The sequence below is a fragment of the Anomalospiza imberbis genome, chromosome 2 (assembly GCF_031753505.1).
Source record: "Anomalospiza imberbis isolate Cuckoo-Finch-1a 21T00152 chromosome 2, ASM3175350v1, whole genome shotgun sequence".
NCBI classification, from domain to species: domain Eukaryota; kingdom Metazoa; phylum Chordata; class Aves; order Passeriformes; family Viduidae; genus Anomalospiza; species Anomalospiza imberbis.
This window is the reverse complement of record NC_089682.1, coordinates 81529757-81547873: the sequence shown is the minus strand read 5'-3', so window position 1 is coordinate 81547873 and position 18117 is coordinate 81529757. Positions and strand designations below refer to the sequence as shown.

General features: G+C 37.4%; 1 protein-coding gene across 3 annotated transcripts in view; it reads left to right on the top strand.

The window, feature by feature from the left end:
* TRPC4 (transient receptor potential cation channel subfamily C member 4) overlaps positions 1-18117 on the top strand; it is a 129250-nt gene that overhangs the window by 48356 nt on the left and 62777 nt on the right. For all 3 annotated transcript variants that reach the window (XM_068182062.1, XM_068182060.1, XM_068182061.1), the window contains exon 2: positions 142-546. In XM_068182062.1, coding sequence (XP_068038163.1) covers positions 169-546 — 378 coding nt within the window. In that variant the 5' untranslated portion in view covers positions 142-168. The remainder of the gene's footprint in view (positions 1-141; positions 547-18117) is intronic.

Sequence of the window (18117 nt, the reverse complement as noted above, 5' to 3'; positions counted from 1 at the left end):
GCTTACACGTTCTTTTGATAAAAAATGTTTCAACACCACTTTCTAGTATGAGTTTTAAATATTTACATATTGCAAATATTAATTTGGTGCACCATACCCCCAAGCTCAATTACTGATTTTATCTTTATTTTCATGTTGCAGAGACAAAGTATTAGAATGGCATAAAATATGGCCCAGTTCTACTACAAAAGAAGCATCAATGCTCCCTACAGAGATCGTATCCCTCTTCGCATTGTACGGGCAGAATCCGAACTGTCTCATTCAGAGAAAGCCTATCTGAATGCCGTGGAGAAAGGAGATTATGCCAGTGTAAAGAAAGCTTTGGAGGAGGCAGAAATTTATTTCAAGATCAATATTAACTGCATTGATCCCCTGGGAAGAACTGCACTCCTTATTGCAATTGAAAATGAGAACCTTGAGCTCATTGAGCTGCTCTTAAGTTTTAATGTGTATGTGGGAGATGCTCTGTTGCATGCCATACGGAAGGAGGTGGTTGGGGCCGTGGAGCTGCTGTTAAATCACAAGAAGCCCAGTGGAGAGAAGCAGGTATGTGCAGGATTTTCTGAGTTTTTAGTCTGGTCTAATGTAAAGAGAAGAATTGTGCAAAGGGGGTCAGAAATAGAAAAACAAAACATCATCCTTGCACACAGTATTAAAATCACAAAATCAATTACTTTGATGATGAATACATTGTATTCAACTATGTTTATACATCATACAGTCAGAAATTGTTTTGAGTCAGAAGGACCTTCAAGTCTAGTTCCAACATCCTACCATGAGCAGAGATACCGTTCCTTAAACAAGGTTGCTCAAAGCCCCATCCAACCTGACTTTGAACACTTCCAGGGGTAGAACACCCTGAACATCTCTGGGCATCCTGATCCTGTGTCTCACAACCCTAACTGTAAAAAAATGTCTTCCTTCTATCCATTCCAAACCTACCCTCTTTCAGTTTAAAACTATTGCCTCTTCTCCTGTCACCACAGGCCTTGGTTTAAAGTCTTTCTTTGTCTTTCCTATAACTCCCTTCTGTATAATGATAGCATTGTTCCTGCAGATATGGCTGGGAAATCTTTAATCATACAAAGAAACAAATATTTCAAAAGAGAATAGTAGTGTTATTATGTAGTCCATTTGAATTAATTATGAAACTCCCATAAAAGTCAATGAATGTTTTAACCCATCCATGTAGACGTCATCATATCCCAACTCGGAAAGGCAAAACTGGTGGACATGACCCAGTTGATCCATCCTATGAAGTACAACTTAAAAAGGTGCAAACTTCCCTCCCTTTCTCCCTGTCTTCTTTCAAAGGAAAAAATCATTAATTTAAAAAAATATAGTCTCGTTCATGATCTGATACCTACTCTGCTTTCCTTTTAACTGCTTTGAGACATCTCTGGAAAGTACCTAGCCTCTTGCAAATCTTTCTCATTTTAAGAAAGTAGTGGAGACAGGTTGACATAGCCCATAAATTCTGATATTCCTAGGACTCTTCTAGGAAGAAAAACCTTTAAAGTAGTTATACTATTGTACTCTATTTTCATCAATTTAAACTTTTGTGTGTTATAGGTATTCTATTACTGTATTTCAATGAATAGTATGTTAAATTATTACAGCTCTTTTACAGATAATGCATATAATATACTTTAATTACAGTATAATGTACTTGCCATGGATAGAATTGCAGATAATAGGTAAAAAGTATAATTTTTGCTGATAAAATAACATGAATTCTATGCTTCTTTGTTATGGAAAGAAAGAGATATACTAGATCTTTCTGCAAATGTGTGTACCTGCCTTCTCTTCCAGATAGTAAAAGCAGAGCTCCTGTAAAATGACAACAGATTTATGTCAGAGAAAGGGAAGAAATCTATATTCACATGATGTTTGTCTCATTTCACAATTCCTCAGCTGATAATGCAGATGAGAATACAGTGCATAGGAATTTCTCAGTGCAGCGTACCAGGACCCTGAAGGATCAGTGCACAGCCCTATCCCAAACCAGTTAAAACCACTGTCTCTCCATTATGCAGCCTCTATAGTGGAAGTTGCCATTTGCAGGGCAGAGTTCATGCCATTTGATGGTAGCCATCCAAAAGTGTGTCTCATCTCTGGTCTGGCTTCCTGGGCTCCCTGTAGCAATGGATAAAAATGGAGATCCCTGGAGAGGTCCTCCTGCTGTCTTTATCAGTTACTTGTTTTAAGAAAGCATAAATCACTTTTTGGCCTTGGGAGTCTACAAATTCACCTTACAATAGCTGCCTACATTCCACACTGTTCTTCAGACTTTCAGGACTACTTTTTTGTATGTGCCACAGCTGCTGTAATGAAAATGCTTGAATACAAATAGTGAAACTTGTATTAGGCAAGTTTCATGCTGTAGCAGAGAAAAGATAAGCTTACTTTTTGTGTGAATACTACCATGTTATATTATCCACAAACTGCTTTGCTCCAATCTAGAGGATCCTTCTCTGTACTGAAGCTTAAGCATGTTGTTTCAGTGCCAGAATCCACTGCTGGCTGGTGTGAAGAGTGCTGCTCCTGCTATGCTTTCTTGGTTTCCTTGGTTGCACTTGGGGTCTTACTGTAAAGTGTGAAGAATAATAATGAATCATTTGAACAGAGACAACTCCTTTTGTGTTTGTAGAAGGCTAGGTTTGCCCATTGCCACTGCAAGCACTGCTTGCAAGCCAGTGCTTATAAAATGGCTTTTTAACTAATAGGTTGCTTACGCATATTCACTGTTGTATGCACTGGGGATCCCAACAACAGTTAAGCTTCTATGGGTGTCAAGTGTGTAAAAACACACTGATAATCACACTGGTTCATTTTTAGGAACATGGCATGCTGAAAAGAATGTTAATGCCAATGGCATTTTTTGCAGTAATGCCACATTGAATGTACTATAATAAAAAAGTACCTTCTGGCTCAAAAATCATTCCAATGTGATAGAGATAAAATCTGAATACTCAGAATTATATACTTTTATTATATACTTTTTTCTTCCTTCAAGCTGTTTTCTCCCTTCAAGTTTCTTTTGAAACTGTTTCCAACTGCAATTCTACTTTTTGACTGCTGGTATTTGTAAATATTTGATATATTGTTTAGGCAATGATTCATTTTCAGGTTGTGCTTTTAGCAACATGATATCTTTGGCTGTTTGGTTTTCTTTCTTTGAATAAATCTGGCCATGTGTAGTAAAATCCTGGCCCCTTGAAGTTAGTGGGAATTTTGCCATTGATTCAGTGAGGTTGACCTTTTTTGCTGGGGTTTTTTTTTTGTTTTTGTTTGGTTTTTTTTTTTTTTTTTTTTTGGTACCTGATGAAAATTTTTATTTCTACAGAAGACAGTTAATAATAGAAAGAAAAACACTTTGCTACATACTTCCAAGCACAAGAAACAGTTTCCCAAGTATTTAATTAGTGGTAAAAGTTATGAACATTGAATTTCTGGAAAAAACCTGATATGATTCACAAGTAAATTAATTAGCTCTCACTATTTTTTTATATTCATGAGATAATATCCTATGTATGATGCAGAGCTAATTTCAGTTTCACCTCATACAATAATGTAGCTATATTTGTAAAACGAAATAATTTTTAAGCACAGAATTTCTTATATAATTCAAGTTCTCATTGTCAATGTCAGAGAGCTAGAAGAAAATGTCCTCTTGTATCAACAGAAAGCTAGAATTTTTCAGGACTGCTGAAATGTATCTTTTAAAAGAACTGGTTATCCTCCAAAATTTAATGCTTTAAGCATTTTAAGTGTTGCAAAAGAAAAGGGGAAAAATTCAACAATATGTTAATTCTGACCAGGAATCAATGCATTTAATCAATCTGTTTTGCATTTTTGGAAAAGTTTTAAGTTCTCCAAATTGGGAGATGCCACTGATCTTAATTTACACTTTCTCCTAGAAGAAACAAACAAACAAAAAAAAAACCACAAAAGAAAAACCAAACAAAAAACCCCACCAAAACAAAACAGACCAAAAAAAAATCCCACTTCAAAAACAAAAAAACCCTAACAAACCCCCAGTAAAACAAACAAACAAACCCCACCCCCACAATCCTCAAACTATAAAACAATGTTCAGATCTTGTTAAAAGTTAGATCTAAACTCTCTAGTCTATTGATCATTGAGCTGTGGGGCTCTACCTAATAGCCATATGTGATGGGCTCAGCATTTCAAAGACCGCATAGGTTATAATGGTTTTAACCTAATTACCAATATATGGATACATCTGGGGCCACCTGGTGACTACAGATGAGGCATGTGGGTTTAACAGTTCTGAATTGTCTTTGAACTCCTTCTGTTTCTCAGTTTTTGAGAGAGGTTTTTGCACTATACATTAATCCAACTCAGGAGAAGGGCTTTTTTGGCACTTGCATTATATTCTTTATATTTTCTGTACTTTTTTAGCTGTACCAGCTGCTAGAGCACAAGAGAATAGCACAAATTAATGTGAATGAGTTTAGGAAACTTGTCCAAGTACTTTTAAATTACCATTCTTCAAAGCCATATGTCCTGAATTATCTGCCAAGTCACTTGTTGCTTACCCTGATGGATAGCTGAATGCCAAATTAAGAGGGGGGAAAAAAGTTGTTCTTTTAAATTTAGTATCTGCAGAAAACATTTTTGTCTTGTTAAGTTGCATACAGCATCCACAGATGGGCTGGGGGTTAGGCAGCATAAAAAATTAATACCTTTATCGAAATCACAGTGGGCTGTACTGCTTAGGGAACCCAGGCACTGATCATTAGCTGGGGGGCTGACCATCTAGATATTTGTATATATTCAGGGAAGACTGAAGGAGAGGTGTAGCTGCCTTCTAAGGATGCTGCAAATCACATAAGTGAAGCTGAAATCTCAGTTACTAGACTTGAATCCATGTAGCATTGTATTAGCTGACAGACTTGCTTTAGGGCTTGGAAACCTGACTGCAGTGCTTAAATACTGTCTGACTGGCAGAAAAAAACGCATGACAGTGCTTTTATGCTTTCTGTTCACTGTTATATGTCAGTCTTGTGATACTTGAGGGTATTTTATTGGGTGGACACTCTAGGGATAGATGTGCAGATGTGTGAACCAAATACTGAGCTAATGCCAGACTGGCATTTGCAAATACAAGAGAATTGATAGAGGAAGGAGAACTTTGGGACAGAGAAGGATGTGATCACTGTGATATGTGCCTGGCTCACATGTAGAGAAAAGTAGAAATCACTGGCATAGTGCTGGAAGTTGGAAGCTGAAAATAAACTATATCCACATGCTGCAACACTCAGAGACCTTTTGATCTCCCAGGACAAGCAGTAAAGTCACATCATAAACTACTTTATGCAAAAGCCCTGCCTCTACTTACTATGCCAAAGTCAAGCCAGGAAGCCAGGCTTCTGCTTGTCAATGTGTCAGCCTCTGAAAATGGAAGTCCATGGCATATACAACATTTTTTTTGTTGGGTTTCATGGATTTTCCTGGCAATTTCTCAAAGGCCCAAGAAAGGGTTAGTTCAATCTGTCGTCTAAATATTTGGGAAAAAATATTTATTAAAAGAGACAAAAACCCAAACCTCTGAAACTTTAAGTATAGAGGCATTTCTGAAGGACTGAAAGATTCAGCATTTAGGTTTCTGTTTTCTCTTCAGACAGACTGTGAGCAACCCTTCCTCATCGGTATGTAAGGACCTCTAGGATTCTCCCTGGCCACGGTAAACTTTAAGTATGGTATGTTCTAGCCTTTAGCTGTAGGGGAAGAACTGAAAGGAAGGAGACAAGCATTTTGTGGCAGGGGTAACCACAGCAAGCTGTGGTTTTGTGCTGTTATAAGAAATGGCATCTGGAAGAGATGTGTGAGGTAAGAATTCATGTGTAAGAAGGTGGCAGCTCTGACATCTTGTGGTGTCAGATGTGAATTCAGGAATGCTGTGGTATTTATGTGCTATTCAGTGTGCTAGCAGTCATTGTGAACTCTTGGACAGGAAGAGTTATCAGGTGATTGGTAGGAAGGCTTGCTATTGTGGGACTTTTTGGGAGGTAGGGAGAGAAAGGGCATTGTTTTACTGTCAAAGGCTAAAGTTATATTTCATCAATCTTGACTCATGTATCTGATTGATAATTATTTGGAGTGTGGGAAGGTGGAAAAGAAGAGGACAAGCATACATGTTGTCTTTTGCTTGAATCTACTGATGCAATTCTCATCAGAAAAAAGCAGTGACTGATCTTATGCCAAAATATGTCTCAACATCTGTTTTGTTTTTTTTTTTTTTATTCAGTTGCTAAGTAGTTCTGGAGAGAATAAAAGACTGTAAGAGAACAGCCAGGATGAGGGAATGGTCCTGTGTGAGGAAGTGTCAAGGATGTTGTACAGTAAAGTTTCTAGGCCAGTGGAACAGACTCCTCTGTGGATGTTCAGGCACTCACCTAAGCTATCTGGGAAGGGATACTGACAACAAGGCTAGATAGATTTGTAGGCAAAGTGCCTTCCAGCTGGCAGCATTTGCAGAAACAGAGAAAAAGTCTAAAAGTGAAAAGTCAGGAAGCAGCATGAAAGTAGCACAGAGCCCGAAGAGTCATTTTCCATTTCTGAAATGCTGGCAGCATAGATGCTGCTCTTCTAACAGAGCCCCTGTCAGGCCTGACAGAGATCCTATCTCCTAGGAGATTCCCTACATGCGGCCACATCACCCACTCTGTTCCTTTAATGTCTCTCAGTATCTTTGGACTTCTTGAAAGTGCCCTTTGAGGAGTCCCAGGGTCCTGAGATGAAGCCAATGTTCTGCTTTGGAGCTGCACTTGTAACCCAGCTTCAGTCTCAGTCTCCCTTAATGTGTGCAGAGCATTTAGGCAGCTTTGACCCATTGTTTTCTTTCCAAGTCTCATGGGATATCATTTTCCCAGTCCTGCATTGCCACACAGCCCAATGTGTATGTGGGAAAGCTCCTGTGTCAGAGTTGTTCTTCCTCCTGGTAACAGTGGGCCCTGCTGGAGAAGACCACGGAATGTGTACAGGTTGTAGGCCCAGCATACCTGCACAATGGACTTTACAGAAACTTTAACCCTGATATTTTTTTAATTCTCCTTCAAATTTTCCCCTAGTAACTGAACTGGGAGTTGTATTGATCAAGAGGAGGGGGAAAGAAAGATTTTATAAGCATTGCATGATGCCTGGAAGTTTGCTAATCTAAACCTCTTCCTCCAGTAACTTTGAAAAATACCAGTCACAATCTCTTGTGGGATAGTCTTTGTCTATTGAGATTCAAGCATCATTTTTGTTTTGAAAATGTCTCCTACAGAAGTTTATGAACTAAATGTCTTTTTTGAATGTTGTGATTAATGACAGTCTTGCTAGTAATGAGTATGGAGGAGGCATTGCAGAGATTCTTTGTCGGGCTTAAAGTACACATTCTTGAAGTGGAACGTGAGGGCAAAATGTTGTTTCTTTCCACTGCTAGCTGCCTGAGTGGGTAGCTGAGTATTTTTTTTTGGGTAGCTGAGTATTTTTTTCCCAGTGGCATCTGATTAGTTAGAATTTTTTGACATTGATAGACGGATGAATGGGAGAGGCTGTGTAGGGGATATTTCATTTTATGGATAAAATTGATATATGCATATTCAGTCTTTCATATAACCATTTGGGCACATGAAAACAACATGTAGCACAGGTAACTGTAAGGGTGGAGCTGACTAATTGCTTATGTGATGGAAATAAGAATTCACAGAAGTTTAGTTCTTGGGTTTTAAGGAGGTTGCTGGCTGTTTTCAAGTTCAAAAAAAGCTGCACATAAATGCCATTATGTCTTGGCAATAAACCCAAACTGTCTGTGTTTATATGCATCAGAGCTAAGGTGGGTGGATGAGTAGAAAAACCTGTGACAATTACTAAGGAAATACTGCAGAAGCTGGTATCCCTGTGCCATCCAACAGAGCTGCTAGCAATTTCAATATTGAGGTAGGCAATGTGTTCTGCAATATGCATCCATCACCTTGTAACAAATTCTAAATCATCATATTCCACAGCTGAAGACAAATGCCAAAATATGGGGAAACACGACGGTTTATTGACCTGTACAAAATGATGAGCCATTTTTAATTAGCAACATAAAGAAAAATTCTGACTATCAGGATGCTTACAGATAGGTTCCTGGAAGGAAGTGTTATTGAGAATGAGTTTTCCCAGCTATTAATCTAATCCTCTGGTTTAGTAGTTTGCAGAAATCCAGAGAACTTTGGTGATAACAAATACAGATTTATGTTAAAGATAGGTGGTGACCCAAACTTGACCTAAACTTGAAGTATTACAGATTCAGAAATATTAAGTATTTTTCTGTCATTATTTGCTGACATTTTCATATTTCTTGTTTGAAGCTCATGCTAAAAATGAAAGTACTTTCCTACCATGAGGAGATGAGTGTAGATTATTAAAAATATTTGAAATTATAGAACAAGTCAAACCCTTAAAAAAAAAAAAAAGAAACTCCAAATCTTTAGAAAGGTAATTAAAAAATAAGGTCTGAGTAAAAGTCAGATTTCTCTTCAAGAAGTCATATTTTCTGTGCTGATTTCTTTTTCCTTCTTTTCATGTTTTTTGAGCCCCTCTTTACAGCACTCAGCCAAACTTACAATCAGAATAGGGACAGAACACAAATTAAAAAAGAAGATGTCCAAAATTTCTGCCTTCTACAGTCAGTTCTTTCTGCCTGTGCTGTCATCTTCACAAGCCTCCTTGCCTGGCATCCTTTTTGCCAAACCTACCTACCTTCACTTCCTGACAACTCATCAACTGCAAAGATAGTTTCATCTAAAGATTTTAACAGTCTTTCAGTGCCTGAAAATAGGTTAGGAATCAGCTGAGGCCAGTAGTATAAATTTGTTAAGAATGAGAGGTTCAACAAATAGAACCTTTTTTGATTGAGGTAGTCTTCTCTTTTAAAATCTAGCAATCCCCATTGCCAATTATTTGTACATTTGGGTGATGCAGTTTAACTTAGGAAGTTAACAAATTTATAAGAATTAAAGGGGCAATATAAACAGTCTTTTCTGCTTAGAGCAGCCTCTCAGGGAGCAGTTAATGTTTAGGCCCTTGATACAGCAGATTAAGATTTGTGCTCTCTATAAATATATGCTATATATAAATATGTTTATACAGATACATGTATGCAAGGGGGTGGAAATCAGCCCCCCATTCAGATGCCTGAGGCTGAAGGCAAAGCAGCAGTGGAGGTCAGTCTGTGCAGAGATGTGTCCTCCCTGTCCCCTGCCTATGCTGCAAAGGAGGGAGACCCTCCAGTAGGTCTCATGTCATTTGTGTAGGTCTCTCTCATTCTCTAGAGTGTCTTAAGCAGTAAAATGCTGTTTGAATCACTCCATTTACTGCTCACATATATGGCAGATAGCTGAGCTCTCAGTAAGGTCAGTGATGAGCAAGAGGATTTTCTGACCAAATACAAGTGTCTGCTTTAAGCTAAGAAAAAGACTTCTTTGGACTCCACTCACCACATCAACCAGGGGCCCAGCTCAGTAGCTCACATGTAGTGGTTAAGTGAAAGATGAAGCATCTTAGAATATCTGTGAGACTTGTTTTGTGGCCTTGCAGTTATGCCACAGAACCTGTGGACAATTGAGATGAGCCCTCGATTTTCCTGGGTGTAATAGGAGCTTAAAACCAATTCAGACATAGAGCTATAATTAGGTGTTTAAATATGAAGATAAACACCCTCCTTGTACATTGTTCTGCAACATATCCTCTTTCTGACAGTGCCCAGTGCAGAAACCCAGGAAATATTTTAGGAACAGGACCACCTACTGTTGAAAGAAGCTCAAGGCACAGCAGTTTCTGATGGACACAAACCTCCAGGCAATCCAACACTGAACAGTGGTCCAGTGAAAAATTTTCAGAGCCACCACTTTAGAGTTCTGTCTATGAGGAACCATTTTGCTCAAATGCAGTTACCTTGAACTTGCCCGTGGAGATACTTCTTAAATAATGCAAGAGTAGAATTTGACAGACTATTTCAAAGTAAGCATTAGTCTTTGGGAGTCAAGCATGCAATCATACATAATAATCTATAAATCAAATGATTTTTCAAACCTTCAGCCATGGGAAAACCCTAAGAAAATTTAAAAAACATAAACACACCACTGTCAAGAAGCTTGTTCATATATGGTCTTCCACACCCCACCATTATTTTTCCTTGTGTCACAGGGCATCTCTTGTCAGATTTCTCTGTGAGCAGTGAAATTTATGAAATCTGATTTCCACACAGATATATGCATTATGATGGAATTTCCTCTTTTTGATGTCTGAGCATTCATCAAAGCTTTTGAAGAGGCTGATACACTCATAATATCTGGTTTTGTATGAGTTCTCTGGTGTCTGGTAACATAGCTGCACGCACACTTCAGAATTTTCTTCAGATCTCAAACATCCATATCTTTTGGGAAACTTACAGAAATTTAGTATTTCTAATATTCCTTCATGTTAACACCCAGCTGGAGCAATCCAACAAATTCAAAAGTCACAATGGACTGACTGACAAAGCCCACTAATGTGATAACAGGGGCTTAATTGTCTTGGGAGGCTTGTCAATTTAGCTTGTCAATTTACCAACTGTTTTCTGGATAGAAGATATGTATGTCACATACTGCACTGACAGAAGTGTTTTGATTGTACTTGTGCCTGTACCAGGATCCATATCTTCCATATCTTCACCCCAGATTGGCAGGAGGAAAAACTAGTTCCCCTTTCAACTCAGCTACTAAAACACTACAGAAGGTTGGTAATAAAATATTATGTAAGTTTGCAGGCTTGTCACAGTGTGTGAGGCCTTCTAGCAGGAAAAAAAAAAAAATAGAAACCTGAAATATCTGCCCTCAAAGTGTAACATTTAATAATATGTACTGCTGAGATACAGCTGAATATTTGCAGAAAATGCAAAAAAATCTACCACTATTTTATTCGCTTATTTTATTTTATGACATTTACTGTAAGTACAAGCAATCTGTCTGGTAAGATTAAATTTCTCTTCTCTGCTCCTTGCTCATTTAGACCTTTGCTTATTATGTCTTTGCTTACTACCATGCCCTAAATTTAGTAAAAATATACTTACGTAGACTCAAAAAAACCCCAAACAAATACTTCCATATCCTAAAGCACATTAAGAACACCTCTTTATGTATGGATGCACTATGTGTGTAAGATCTGTACAGATCAAGATCCAACCAACTGGTGAACTGAAGAGGAATACAATACTAAGATAAGCCTAACTTGAAATGACTGTTAAGGGGTTTGAACCAATCCATTACCCTTGGCATCAGTTTCAAAGGTTTCCTTCTAGCAATGTACCCTTAAATACCTCTGACTAACTCTTCTGCCCCTGGACTCTCACTGTGTAGGACAGGTTACAATAATGCATGTCTCTCCCATTTCTCCTTTGACCTCTTTGCAATGGGAATTCAAAGGGAATATTTTTATTTCTAGCAATCTTCTCTTGTTTACTTACATGTTTCCAAAACCTCATAAGCAGGAGGATTGTTCAATTGATTATTGTATGCAAGGAGAATCTTAACGTGTTTATGGTTAAGGAATTGAATCCAGCTGAGAATATCATTAACCTGTAATAAAATTCAGTTTTCAGTCCTTTGCCTCTCAAGTACATCTTTCATTCCCAGCATATCCTAGCATAGTTGTGTGAGCCTTGGTCTCCTTTGCATACTTCAGAAAAAATGTTCTGTTTTGCATCTGTGAAATATGGAAAATTTACAATATGGTTCAAAATGTAGAGCTACTGTTAAATAACAGACCACTGAATAACACACTGTCAATAATGTACTTATGAAACAGCTTTTTGTGAAGTTCCTCTGCATCCTCTTAAGATACAAGTTTCTTTGTCTCTGCCATAATCTTTTGTACTCCTTTCTCTTAATTTTTTTTTTTTTAAAGAGAAAATATTTTTTCTGTGTTTTGCGAATTTGCCTGTTTCCCACTTTGTTCTTTGTGAGCACAACCCTTTTAATTTTCTCAAACATTAAATTTACTTCCCAGCCTTGAAGATATCACAAATTGCTTTGCAATGTTAAATAATCCCACCCTCTGAGGCACTTATATCTCCTAAACAGTTTGTTGATACCAAGGGAGGCCACCAATCTGTTATTGTCTTTTCTGCAAAAGCTCCTTTTCAGAAACAATCATTATAATTCTATAGCCAGTGGGACAGTTTTTCTTGTTTCTAGATCTAGGGAGCTCAGGGATAAACAAAGGATCCTGCTTAGATTCTTAGAACTCCTTTGTTCTGACATTTCTCTGAAAACCTCATTGTTGACGCAAGCCAATTTCTTTCCACCTCTCTAGCTGACTATTGGAGCCATTTTGGGGCAAAAAGAATGAACAGGGAAAAGCAAGAGCTTTTCCACACTTTACTAATCAGACCAGAGACACAGTTTCTCAGGAAATCAGCTTTGAGGGCAGTAGTATAAGTTTGTTAAGAATGAGAGGTTCAACAAACAGAACCTTATTTGGTTCAGATTTAATGTTCATTAAAATGATTTTGTCTTTATGAACCATTCTATGTTTGGGAAAATTACCTATGCATCTGTTTAAAAAATTCAGATGGGAAGGCCCCCCCCCTAGATCTATGTTCAAATGTTTTGAACATTCAGAACATTTCAGTATTGACATTACTCATCATGCAAACTCAGAGAGATATATATGAGCTTTATCATGATGGAAATAAGTAATTCAAGTTCTCCTTTATTCCTTTCCATAATAAGATCTTTCTTCTTTCTCAGCTCTCATGTTTTTTTCCAAACCATTTTATTTCTCTTCATTCACTGTCCCTTGAGTGAAAACAACTTTTGCTTGTCACTCCTCATTATGAGCAGTCAAGTAATGCCCAGAACTCCTACTAGAAACACTCCTTTACCTGTTTAAAAATTGTATGTGGAGAGAGCAAGTGTAAGTTCCATAGCTGAAAACAAATTCTAAATATCCTCGGAGTCTTGTATTGAGTGTCTACTTTTTAAGCAATTTCCCACCCTTGCTCAAGCCACTGGCGTTGACTGATGAAACAGCACATCTGTTCACTCATAATGGTCACAGGTAAACATTAATTGGAAATGAGCAGATTGATGTACAGGCAGTATTTTGGATCAGAGTTCTTTCAGAGATACAGGGAGGACAAATAAAGCATTAAAAAAAAGAAGAGAGAAATAAAGCACTGAAGTCTTTTGACATCAGTTCCGCCCAACAAATTCATGTCTAAACCCATCAAATCCAATATATTGTCCTCAGCTTCTGTCTGGAAACTGTTATCAATTAATTTTACAGTATTCCCTTTCCATTCCATATTCTCTTTTTTCAAATAAAAGAAATCTATAGCTTTTTACAGCAGAGACTATCCTGAAGAAAATAGTCAAACATTCTGCTTGTAAGCACCTGGAAGAAAATACAGACATGAATAAGAGTCTACCAAGATTTGTCAGGAACAAAGCTTGTCATAACAATATAATTATCATTCATCACCAGATAGCAAGTTCTGTATGTTGGGAAAAAACAGTACATATCATATAGCTCAAGATTTGTAAGATCTCATTAACTGTCACTCAAAAGACAGTCTAAGAAAAACACTCACAGGAGTTGCCCACAGTACTTGGTGAAACAGGACATATGAATTCAATAGAGGGGTGAAATGAGCAGTCCTGCAGGGGTCTATCCCTATCAGTGCAATTATTCATGACATTTTAGATGAAATAGAGGGCCTGTTAATTCTGTAGACAACTGACAATGTGGGGGGATCTCGAGGCTGTTGTAGGACACAATTAGAATTCAGGTTTTGGCAAGCAAGAAATTATTTCTGTGAAAAATAAGAGAGTTCAGTTAGAAAAAAAGTAAGGTTCTAAGTGGAGCAGAAATAATCAACCAAGTATGTCTTGGAATTGAAAACAATTAAGATAACAGTTCTGCAGGGAATATTAAAATAAGACTAACACGAAAAGACTGGACAATACCATTTTACTGTTCAAAAGTCAGAGTCACATCTGATGACATCAGAATGAGGATAGATCATAGAGTTGTAGAATCACAGAACGGCCTGAGCTGGAAGGGACCTTAGAGGGTGGGAAGCTGGAAGGGACCTATCCTGTTCCAGCCCCATAAGGAAAGTCTGAATGAAAACTTAGAAAACAGGAACTAAGCAAAGAAATGAAGTATTCTCTGTATTTGCATTTCATAGAACAAGAATTTATGGGCTTAAACTGCACAAAGGTAGAGCATATGAAGTATCAGAAACATTGTGAGGAAATGGTGTGACATATCCACCCACCACTGCAGAGCTTTAGAAACAGATTGGTCAAAATCTTTTCCTTAATGTGTTACATTAATGCTTTTTGTGCAATGTGGCTGTCATGGAGACTGGAAGTGATCAGTCCATGATGTGACACTTGTGACACACAAATTGGTTCAGCTGTATTAAGATGAGAATGAACAAGCATTAGAAAGCTCACATCTTGGGGTAGGTTAAGTGTAGCTGATAAAAAATAAAACACATCCAAGGTTTTGTAAATTCAGCTTGTGCTTGGGAAAAAATGGTTGAAAATAACTCAAACTTGTAAGTTTAACTGTTCAAAATTCACAGATTGTAAAAAGGCAAGCATTTAAGGCCTCCTTAAATGCGACAGGGATTCTGTGCTGCTACAAACATCCCTGTTCCAGTAATGTCCCATCAAAGTTGAAAGTAAATTTTCTGCAAAATTAATGGACATGATATTACATAAAACACTATTCTAAGTGGGAGGAAGATATCCTTGGCTAACAGTGATTCATATTGCCACCAAATGAGGGTATTTAGGCCTGAGCCTTGGAAATATATTATGACACGTGATGTACATAGAGAAGGGTTTACACAGAGGCAAGAATGTCACCTTTCCCCCCTTAACAGGAGGAGACAGACTAAAAGCAAGCTCCTAAGGGAGCACATTCAGCATTAACTGTTCATACCCTCTTTTCACACATCCTGGAGAACTGGCCAAGATGATGAATGCAGTACTTTTGAAAAATACCTGTCTTGTATCCCAGCAGTGCAGCTTAGGAGACACAAGCCATGGCTAGCTGTGGGTCAGTGCCAGCATGAGATAGCACAGCCCATGAGCTAGTTAGCACATGACTTGTGTCCGAAGAATAAATTATGTTGAGCTCCATGCTAAGGGGATTGCGTACCTTACCCAATTTCAGCTATATAAAATTAGATAAATATCTTGGGTTGCTTATCAGAGCTCCTCTCTGCTAGACATCTTTCCTGCATGACATGAAATATAATATTTTCACAGGAAAATGTTAGGCACATTTTTTAAAATTAATAATTAGAATTGTCATAATCACACAGTATAATCACAATAATTTAATCTGGAAAAAATGTGGGATTGGCTCTTCTTGTTGTTAGATCATAGGGAAATATTGGAGTAAAGAAACTTTTCAAGATGAAGAAAAAAAAAATCTGGAATACTTTGTTAAAAAATAACCACACAAAAATATCTGACTTTTAATTATTATTTTTTGCTATATCTACCTGGCTTTAATTCCTAACTGGAATTACATTAGACTCCAGAGAAAAAAAATCTGGAAGACCAGCACTGAACACCTTGCCATCTCTGAGGTAAAATTTGGGTATGAAAATGTTAAAGGAAACAATTTTTAATTATATCTTATGAAAGTATGCATTCTTAAGAAGTTACAATATTACTAAAACATTTCCATTTAGTCCTCAGACTGTTACTAGTCATCTTACAGTGCCTAAGACCCCTGATTTTTACATCAATTATGTGTCTGTTTCCTACAAAAACCAAAAAAACCTAGACACAGAGGTACAATATTATCCAATGAAAACACTACAGTAGCAGATTGAGTGTGGTGCTTACCTTTAGGAAAATGAGTTCAAGGACAATAAACAGGTAGAACCCTTCTCAGGGAGGCCAGGGAAGTTGCTTCTGGAAAGCAGACAATGACAGTGTAGCACATGGCTAGTGTCACAGACCCTGCTCAGAAAGGATGCTGTCCCTGAGCTCAGCTTGGCCGCTTCCATCCACTTGCCTGCCTTACATCCTTGATGGCCACCCAGCATGCCAGCTGTACAATGCACAGTGAGCACCCTGGAGTGGGAAAAAGCAGTGTGAGACAATCAGGAGCCACCACTGCAGTCCTGCTGTTTGTGTGGTCTTGTGAGGGTAGTTTCAACATGAGTCTCAGGACCCCTCCGGTGCTGTGACCACTGATTTCAAGTTATCTTGACATGATATCTCTAAGTTATTCAGTACATCTGGATGTTTACTGGTGACTTAGTCCACAGTGAAGGAATTGTGGTAGGAGGAATTTTTGAGCCCTTCCCAGGGGAACTACTTCCATTGTCTTAATCAGAAGGTATTTTAGGTGGTGCAATAATGATACAATAATAGCAAACCAAGGAAAAGAAAAACTCAACAAGCCAGAATGTAAAGCATGGAACTGTGTATGCATAGGGATAACTCATGTGCTGTGGGCTGTACAGAAATGTAGAGTTAAGCACTTTCAAGGTATTTGACTGATGATAGCTATAGAGAATTAGTGAGAATTAGAGAAAAGCAGCTGAGACTTTGATGACACACTTTAATAATAATTTCCTTATATAACCTGGTACTGCATGACATATGTATTCATCTTATCTGTCATATATTCTCTTTTTTCCTTTGCTTTAGGTTTTCCCTTCAATCATGCTGTCATGATGGACATGACTCAGAAATTTATTCCCCTAACTGCCCAAAACCAAATGGGATTTTCATTCATTTACAAACAAAATAATTACAAATAAATAAACAAGGACAAGAGTCAGGGAACCTATCTGTTTGCCCAAGGAAATAGATTTCCATAGATTCTGACCTCTTGCACTTAAACAGCAGGTAAATGGACTCTGCAGTTTTCAGTCTCTCTGTTGAGATATGGCAGTAATGAGAGCTATTTTGAGAAATCTAGATGGAGAAAAAGACACACATAGGGTTTATGTTTTTTGTTTTCCAAACTGACTGTTACATTTTTCTGTTTCCTTGTTGTCTAAGAGATCATCAACAATTGGTCTCTCCTTTGATGTCAGGGGGACAGGAAAACGTCTCAGACCTAACTGGCATTAATTTAACCTGGATTTCTCTTCCTGTCATAGCAAAGGAGCTTGTCTTCACATAGACCATACATGGAATATAAACAAACATATTGTTTATATATTTTATATATACTTATTATATATTTTTATTATTTATTTATTATATATATTTATTATTATATATTTATTTCTATATATTCCACTTGGTATCTAAAATAATTGTTAGATCTCCAAACCAGACTGACTCATTCCCACTTACAGTGACTGTGAGTGCAGGAAAAAGAAATGAGACAAAAACATCTTGTGCCCTTGAGCACTGACATGTTCAGACTTTGAGCTATCCTTTATTTTCTGTTTTGGTTTTTTTTTTTTTTTTGTCTACTAATCACATAGACATTCATAACAAATATATATATGTTCAGCTCTGTAAATAGTGTTGAAGTAGTAATTCTTCACAAAATGTAAGAAGGCAAAAATATTTGCCTTTGCCAAGTTTAAGCAGCCTCAAACATAGCATGCTGACTCCAAAATGTATAATATAGTTACACCACTGCTGAGCCTTGGGAAGTCACAGTCACAGTCAGTGACTGAAAGGCCTAGTATCTTTCTGTCCTCCAGGATTTAAGGAAGACTCAAATGTTTTCTGTGAGTGTTCTGTCAAGGCTTCCAAATATGTGGCTAATATCAGTGTATGCTGGTTATTTGGTTTGGTTTTCTTTAAAGAGAATTATTTTTAGTAGTTTGAAAGTAAAATTCATTGTAAGTCTGATAACTTAAGAGCAAGTACTCTGGGTCAGCCGTTAGATGTTGAAATTTTCTGAATGCCATGAGAGCACTCAGTACTTCAAAGATAAGTACTTAATTTTGCTTCAGATGAGGGAATAATTTGACCTTATTATTTTGATATTCTCTCTTTCATTTAAATTAGTACAAAATCTTAAAATTTTGTAATTTTAAGGTAAAGGATAAGGGGTTAAAGTCATGATGTATTTAAAGTT